Source organism: Phaenicophaeus curvirostris, chromosome 7 (genome assembly GCF_032191515.1).
Source record: "Phaenicophaeus curvirostris isolate KB17595 chromosome 7, BPBGC_Pcur_1.0, whole genome shotgun sequence".
NCBI lineage: Eukaryota > Metazoa > Chordata > Aves > Cuculiformes > Cuculidae > Phaenicophaeus > Phaenicophaeus curvirostris.
This window is the reverse complement of record NC_091398.1, coordinates 14,113,026-14,121,837: the sequence shown is the minus strand read 5'-3', so window position 1 is coordinate 14,121,837 and position 8,812 is coordinate 14,113,026. Positions and strand designations below refer to the sequence as shown.

The 8,812-nt window shown below is 41.2% G+C and overlaps 1 protein-coding gene across 1 annotated transcript; it reads left to right on the top strand.

Annotated features, from left to right (window-relative positions):
- The first annotated feature begins 695 nt into the window (after positions 1 to 695).
- Positions 696 to 6,605, top strand: FAM237A (family with sequence similarity 237 member A). Its single transcript, XM_069861775.1, has 2 exons — positions 696 to 1,157; positions 4,994 to 6,605. The coding sequence occupies exons 1-2, from the start codon at positions 749 to 751 to the stop codon at positions 5,131 to 5,133; spliced, it is 549 nt and encodes a 182-aa protein (XP_069717876.1). The 5' UTR covers positions 696 to 748; the 3' UTR covers positions 5,134 to 6,605.
- Positions 6,606 to 8,812: the final 2,207 nt, after the last annotated feature.

The window sequence follows — 8,812 nt, the reverse complement described above, 5'->3', positions numbered from 1 at the left end:
GGCCCCCTACTCACTGAGAGTGCGTAGTAGATATTACAAAATACAAGTGATTGCAGACTAAATTGAGTGCAGGGGCTCCTGTCAGGTGTGCTTGATTCGTGGAAAAGCCACTGAGCACCCAGACTTGCACAGCTCTATAATAAGATCAATGTCTTGACTTGGGGAGTGAGATTGAGTATTTGCATGCTGGGTAACAAACCTGACTTTTTAAACAGTATTGCTGTACTCTCTTTTCAGAACTGTTCTGCATTCTAGCAGGTAAATCACTCCTGTTCAATGGATGATTTTGCAACCTATCACTGATTCATTAGAACACATTTCCAACAAATAGTTTCCCACTATTGATCCCTGTGAGTCTATAGACTATTTTTAAATGTTGAGGAAAGCTAACGGCTTAAATTCTCTGTAAAAATGAATGGACTTTTACTGGAAAAGGTTAAGGAACTGTAAATCAAGAAAGGCCAAAATCTTTCTTATCTGGCACTTCTTCACACTTAAAGTTCATCACAAGGATCTGAGGATGACTGACAAATTTTAATACACGCTTCTGCTGCACAGAGTAACGCAACTCCACTAGTATTTATGTTCATACATGAAAAAGGTGTACACAGGTTTTTAAAGAGCAGAGAAACAATTACCAACATCTTAAGTGCCTTCTATATCATCTAAGGCCCCAGGGCTTCGTTCCTGCATCTAACAGTGAGAAGTATTTCAGCTTCTTTTTGTTTTGTTACTTTGCAGTGACACAATGGACCTTGGGAGCAGAGGAAGAATCCACTGCAACATGAGACTCACCTGCTCTCTCCTTATCATGGGAGTGTTCTGCGTCACACCTTTTGTCTGCCATAACCAGATTGATCCACTAGCTCTTGGGCGAGCAGACCCCCAGTGTTGGGAATCCTCCTCAGCTGTCTTACTGGAGATGAGGAAGCCTCGCATTTCTGACTCAGTCAGTGGCTTTTGGGACTTCATGATCTTCCTGAAATCATCAGAGAACTTGAAACATGGAGCTCTGTTCTGGGACCTGGCTCAGCTCTTCTGGGATATTTATGTGGACTGCGTGCTCTCCAGAACCCACGGCCTAGGGAGAAGGCAGCTAGCAGAAGCTGAACAGAAGATCGCAATTCTACATCCTCAGTTCACAGGGAGAAACCAAGGTTACTCTTCCTTTAATACTAATAAATGTCTCATGGGCAATAACTAGAGTCTAGTAGGACAGGCTTACCGAGTTATGTGGTAGTAGTACAGAAACAGAGGATGGTGCTGAACAACCATGCCCCACTCCTCCCAATCCAGTACAGAGTTATGTTTATGTTCAAAGTGATCTCAGTTAAAATTTGACCTCCAAATAACCTGAACTCTAATGACAGCTTTATGTGGGGGAGGAGAGGCAACAGAAAGTGGGACATAGGAAGAGTCAAACAAAGCAAGCAGCTCAGCAACCAAGCATACAAAGACACTCTTCCACACCAGGTATTTCACCCTTCTTGTGCCAGGGACAGGCTAGTTCTGAATTCCTCACTCCGAGAGGCACGCCAGCCCATGATTGTGTCCCACTGGTGCTGCTGGGGAGAGCAGCAGTCTGTCAGCAGTAGGGTAAGGAGTCAACTACTAGATACTTCCCATTTCATACTGGTAAATTTTCCCAACACACAGGGGAAACAGATCTAGGTCAGAGATGCATGTAGGCTTTCAGACACAGCTACAGCTTCAGGAGGACACTAAATGCTGCAATTCCTGATCTTCAGGTTCCCAGCCCCAGAGCAGGATCCCCTTAATGTGTTTCCATATGCAGTAAGGCGAGAGCAGGATTTGCAAAAGATAGCGTGTCTTTTAGCCCCCTCATTCCCAGTGGGAGTATACAGGGTAGATTTTCCCAAATCTCAGTCTCTTTCAAGCTTTCAGCTGTGATCCTGCTACCAACAGATGAATCCTTCCCTTGAGAACGTCCACTTTTAGAAAGGTGAAGGTGCTATAATTTGATGGAAAAGTAGAAGTGCTGCTGCCATCACCAACAACACATCACATGGGGCCTACAAGGAGAACGCAGAACTACCATTCCACTTGAATGGATTCAGACTCTGACCTCCACTTCCTAGATCAGCATCTTAGTCATTCAGATGTTTGGGGAGAATGTCAGTGGAATAGTGAAGAACATCTCTGAGACTCACAAACACAGATCTGGTTTCTAAACTCTGAACCAAAAACCACCATCTGCATTTTAAAAGCAAGGGGTGTATCCTGTCCTGCTCCACAGTGAATCTGAGCTATCACACAGCTCTCAGATGATCATTGTTGTGTTGAGATACGCTGGTGGCATGCAGCACAGAACGCCCTGCTGGTTCCCAAGTGGCCTTAGACAAAGGCAACAAGTTGCTCAGTCCTGACCAGACTGATGCACTTTTGGTTTCAAATGGAACGCAGCTTTAGACACGAAAAACTGACGTGCCCACCAGGCTAAAGCACCAGATGAATTTTTGTTTTCTGGATTGCAGCTTTGAATGCCACTGTCTAAATTCTCCTTTAATCTTTTATTTACATCCAGCTCTTCTTGTCTATATCACCCTATGATTTTCCTAAACAAAGAGCTTTTGTTCCAGTCAAGATTAAGCATAACTGTCTGATGCATTTTGAGGAACCAAATTATGGGTTTTGTGATTAATACTGACTTCTATCTACTCCCATATAGAGAGATTTTAAGATAATACTGCTAAGTAGTCACGCTGTAAGACAAACAAGGATTCCTCCCCTTCTCTCTTCTTTTATCTCTTTGTTTTGTGAATTGTAATCAGTTAATCTGGTTTCCCTGTACAATTGATTAACATCAGCGAGTAGCAAGCAGCTTAAAACTTAGGCTATCACTGCTGTATTTTGTGAGGAGCTATCGAACCTCTCATCCACGTCTCCCAGTTTCTTAACAAAGCCAGCTGCTTTAATCTTTGTAACCCTTGACACCACCGCCTTACCTAGTGAGTAAAAGCAGAAATCAGTTGTTAACGATGGTAGATAGAAATCGCATCCTAGCAAATGATGAGGAATAGAATTACTGTGTCTTATATGTGAACTTATGCGTACAAGCCTGTTTTTTTAGCCCAAAGAGCAGCACTAACGGCATACGAATTGTCTTCGTATCTATATGGATATGAACAGCTTTCAGTAGGCTTGTTTTAGAAGTCAAACAATAGAACAAGATTTTTTGCTTTATACTGTTACTTCTGCAACTGATGATAATATCTTTATTGCGCCACGCTGAACCTTCTCATCTTATTCCTCTTAAATAGTCACAATTTAAATTTTCTTTTCAATTAGAAACAGAAACATAGATCAGGAGCAATCTGTAAGCTGCATTCACTATAGTGCCTTAAACATATAACTGAATTCTAAAAGTAAGACAAAGATATGAACTTGGCACAGAGGTGCTGATGTTAAGGTGTTATTATTCTAGTGTCAGGTTTCAGAATGAAAGGATGAGTCGCATGAGATCATTGGTAATATGGAGTATCAGGACCTGAGCTTTTCTGAGAACGGAAAACCAAACCAAACCAACCAAACAGAAAAGCCCTCTGAACCAAAAAGGCCTCGTAAAGTCCTTGGTAAATCTTCTCAGTAGTACTGAACAGAACTACACCATCACACCTAAGAAACACTTCTACATTTTCTTATACTTTCCTCCAAAATAAGTCTGTCTGAGTATGCAAAACAGTCGTAGAAGTAATTCAGGTCCAGATTTACAGGTTTGAACACCCTTTTCTGAACCAGTCTAGTCCTGCCAGGTTTGTAGTTACTAACATGTCTGAAGAGACTCTTCAAACTCTACACAACCCATGAAAAACATAACAAAATCAGAACAGCTGTATACGAGTTTTCTGACAAACTACCTCTATCCAGCTAACATCCTACTTAACCCAGCAGCATTTCAACAGTCTCCTATCCTAAAGAGAAGCATTAGTTTTAAACTGAGACAGGTAGGGAGAGTCTTTAGCATTACCCGACCAAAGTATCTTTAGTAACTCATTCCTTTCCCCTTACAAAGCCCAAATGCTATGAAAAAGCAGATTTCATAATAACATTTTCAATATATTACAACACTGGAGTAACACTGGACACATTATAGCTGCAACAACTCTTAATGAGCCAAAATAACACTTAAGAACCTCAAAGAAAACATAGCTTTTGTACTCACAGCAAATCTTCCCAAAGGGCAGCAGTACAAGAAGCCACACAACACAGCCCCAGTATAACCACTTGAAGAACGCAAACACAAAACCCTCTCTGCCCCTTTTCTCCTCACCCAGCAGCTCCCCCAGCTACCTCACCGCTCCGAGTGGCCACAGCTGTGGCCACCTCCCTCACAGGGGAAGGCAGTTGGGCTGAGATCAGCCCTTGCACCCAGCCTAACTGCCAGGTACAGAAAAAAACTTGCTGTCCCTACTCTGCTGGGCTGCAGGGTGCCAGGGATGGCAGTGGGACAAAGGCTGCTGTATTATGCATTTGGGGTCTGGCAAATAAACAGATACTGTGTTAACCAGTTACTTTTTCAGAAGACAAATGTGTCTCAAAAAATTAAAGCCGATGTGCTCGCTTTTGGAGATGACTGCAAAGATATTGTCCCATAGTTCCTCAGGCTACTAAACAGGGTGCGAGATCTCATCCTCTGTGCAAGAAGGTTGAGGACAAGCTGATGAGTCTGTAGGACTGTGAGCAGATGTGATCGCTTTGCCTGCTAACTACAAGTGCAAGAGTTTTATAGGAAAACTGAAGTAAAAAGTCTCTGCTGGGGGGAAAGATCAAAATAACTTGTCACTGAGAGGCAGCTTGCAAAAGGAGGGATGTGGCTGTTGCCAAAACAAGAGCTTTGGGGGCAATGCTGTTAAAACGGGGACCAGTAGCAGCTAAAGATGGAGGAAGCATGGATGGGGGAAACTTGAGTGTTCAGCTGCTCTTTGCTCCTTGGAAACTGATTACTTATATGTATTTTCATGTCACTTTTCAGGGATATTTTCTCACATTCAGAAGTTGCCAGTTCTGAAGAAGAAAGACTCGTTTGAGGATTTAACAAGGATGCACATGAATAAGAGTAGATCTACATTACTTGGAAGAATCTTTGGAGACCTAGGGAAAAAGAGAAAATGACACATTTAGTCCAAGATCTTAATTTGTAGTTATTTTTAACTACTTCTCTTTTAATTCTTGCATTTTAATCCTCATTGATCTATATGGATGAGGAAGGCCTGTAATTACATGCACTGTATCTCTGATTAACCTGGACTTGTGGGCTTTTTTAATTACCCATTAATTCAATCTCCTTAATAAACTGCATGATTTATAAGCAGTTGCCTATCTGTGTGTATGTCAGGCTTTTTATACTGCACGTGACATATTTAGACTATTGTCTTTTGGGTGCCAGAACAAGAAATAACTGATCTTCCAGTAAGAACTAGAAAAACAGAGCAGGAAGTTGCCAAGAACCTCTGCTGGCTCCAACACGGTATTAGAGTGGAGATGGTGATGTTTTATTTTATGCAGAGCTGTACTCTCGTACAAAGCAACCACTGCTGAAAGACATCATCCCACTAAAGGAAACTAGTACATAATTTTATATTAAAAATATCATCAAAAAACATCCTCTGTTTTCCAGCAAAAGTAAAAGAGTTAACAGGTTTTACCAGCTCCTCTGTTTGCTTCCACGTGTTTTTACAGTATCTTCATAATTTTTAGTTTAAAAAATGCCACTTAAAATGTTACATGTTTTCAAAGTGTTTAATCAAAAGAATTCTCATACATAACTTGACTTTGTTTCTTTTTTTATTTTGCAAGTTCTTTGTGGACAAATCCTTTTCCTCTGACTGTTATTGATAACTGCAAAAGGCAATTTGATATTAAAGTAAGGTAACATAACTTTGGGCAAGTAACACTTGACACTTCGATGAAATTAAATATTTCCCTTGCCTGGCTGGCTGAAAGCAACTACAAAATTAGTCTTTCCAGGGCAACTACGTTTAGTTGCTTACTGAAATTTTCTTCCCTTGAGCATGTGGCAATATTTGGTTGCTTTATTTTTTTTTCTCCCAAATGCCAAAAGAAAAACTCATTTGCTGGGTATTCAACTTGCAGAAATAGGTTCAAGTAGCAAAATGTGTAAATGAAATCTTAAAATGGTTACTGGGCCTGAACAAAATAAAGCTTAAATACAGTCCCGTTGGGTGAAATCCTGATCTTATGAAAGAAGACATAAAACTGTAAGAGAGCTATGAGATTCAATGGCCCTGCTTAAAGTTAAGTATCCAACAAACCATTTAAATGTTCAAGACAGGAGGGAATACTAAAGTGGGATGAGTCAGGAACACACAGTGCAGTGTACTCAGAAACACCCCCCCAGATGCCTCCGGCTGCCGCCACAGCCTGTGGGAGTGCTCTGCTACCATGTGGGAGGGAAACAAGAGCACCAGTACAACAGATCTGATCAGTCCTGTACTACTGTTGTTAATTATCTAAATTACATTAATATATCTAAAAGCCCCTTTGAGTGCTGCTTTATATAGACACAAGAGAGACAGACTTTCAACCACGGTCCCTACTGCCATCAAGACCAACCGACAAAGACTGTGTTAAAGGCTGGATGCATCACTAAATAGGACTGGTGTTGTAGACCAGCTGTCACCTGTCCCTAAATGCCCTCAAACTCTACAAAATGTAAAATGAGACAGAATATCTGAACAGGTACTCTTTATCTTAGACGCTCTTCCACAGGGAACTTTGGGAAGATGCAAGTGTTTCAATTTTGGATACATCCTACCCGTAATAATGGAATCCCCTAGGAAAAGGCTTATAGCAGCTTTTTTCCTCTCTTCAGACAGTGACAGGAATGCTGAAATACCACTACAGGCCAAGCTGATGTTTAGCTTAAACAAATTTGCAATACTTCTCTGCTTCAGCAAGCTTCTTAATTAGCAGGCTGGAGCATTATCTGGCCTTTGAGGAAATGAGCAGGAAAGGACTGGAGTGTGGAGGAAAGATTGAGCAAACAGAAACTTCTAGCATAGGTGACACTTCAGAGAACATTTGGAAATTACTGATGTGATGGAGACAATCTGTGTTATTAATTGTGCTGAAATAAAAAAGGAGGTGCAATTATTACAGGTAAACCTACAAGTGATAAAGTTTCTAAAGGAAATGCTAACTCAGGCAATTTCTTCACTCTGAAGGTCTCAGAGCTCAGTTCTACTTTGTAACTTGGGTCTTGCTTACTTTTACCCAGGTCTGAACAATTTCACATGAAAACACAATCAGATAATGCCGATATTTGCTATTGATTTGTTGAACCATACATCAGGATCTTCTAGGGTGGCTGCATTAACAAAAAACAAGTGCTGTGAGTATGAGATGCAAGCAGATCTGCTGTACGGGAACAATTCCAAATAGAATTCCTGACATTGAAGACAGTATATCACCTCTTACCACTCTGTCCTGTAAACTTCAAGGCAGATTTTGGGGTGAGATAAGATTGTTTTTGCGAATACTGTTTCTGGTTTACTGTTTCTCAGTTTGAACATGTCAGAAGAAGGATGAGATGAACACATCTGACTGAGGTTGCTTAACTATCAGCTGAACCGATTAACAATAAAATAAATGCCTTAGGATTTTATTTCATCTTATAGGGACCTGGCAGCTAAAGAACTGCTTATTAGCAGGGGAAAACACTTCCTCTGGTCTTTACACACTGCCATAAACTAAGAGTTCACGAATATCTATTGGCAAAATTCGTGCTCCAGACTTGTTCTGTGTTACATCGGACCAAAGCAGCATCGGTTGGCTGTCACTGCTTCAAACCAATTTTAATTAAGATGCGCTGACTCTGAAGGAGATTTAAAGCTTCATCAGGAGCTGATGGCTATTTTCCCATAATCAATAGTTACATTCATAGAATCATAGAATAACCAGGTTGGAAGAGACCCACCAGATCATCGAGTCCAACCATTCCTATCAAACACTAAACCATGCCCCTCAGCACCTCATCCACCCACCCCTTAAACACCTCCAGGGAAGGTGACTCAACCACCTCCCTGGGCAGCCTGTTCCAGTGCCCAATGACCCTTTCTGTGAAGAATTTTTTCCTAATGTCCAGCCTAAACCTCCCCTGGCGGAGCTTGAGGCCATTCCCTCTTGTCCTGTCCCCCATCACTTGGGAGAAGAGGCCAGCACCCTCCCGTCTACAACCTCCTTTCAGGTAGTTGTAGAGAGCAATGAGATCTCCCCTCAGCCTTGGATTGTTGTTTGTATCTCTTGGCATATTGCAAAAGCAATACTAAGCTTCTGTCTCCAACTATATTCTGTTGGTGTGATAATATATGTGTATCCACTTTCTAGTGACCTCATCACTATTTGCTTTCTGGGGTCCTCCTCCCTCAGTTAGTTTCCTTGCTTTTCACTTTCTTCACCCTTCCTTTGCTACAAACAAACTGCTTGTTAGCTTCCAGTTGCATACCATTACTATTTGCTGTAATTCTTGTGTGTTTGCAGTATGTATAATTAAGGGCTGCTGTGAATAAACACAGCATAAAGATCCAGGAAGGTTCATTACTATCACTACCAGAGCGTAAGGTCTTTCAGGAAGGTGGGTGAGGTGCTACCCACAGAAAACAAAATTTCTAGCCATTTTAATGAGACAGACAGTCCTTTTATGTTGATAATTTTAATTCATTCTGAAAAATACAAGAAAATGTATGTGGAAACTAAGTGTTCTGCTGAGCAGCTATTCTTTAGTCCTATACTTTTCACTGGCCTTTTCAATGACATCAGCCTAAACCCTGTT

Bases quoted from the DNA above. Each gene is read 5' to 3' on its own strand.
- FAM237A (XM_069861775.1), top strand. From the start codon at position 749: ATGGACCTTGGGAGCAGAGGAAGAATCCACTGCAACATGAGACTCACC. The intron at 1,158-4,993 runs GTTACTCTTCCT...GTCACTTTTCAG, and splicing joins GTTCACAGGGAGAAACCAAG to GGATATTTTCTCACATTCAG.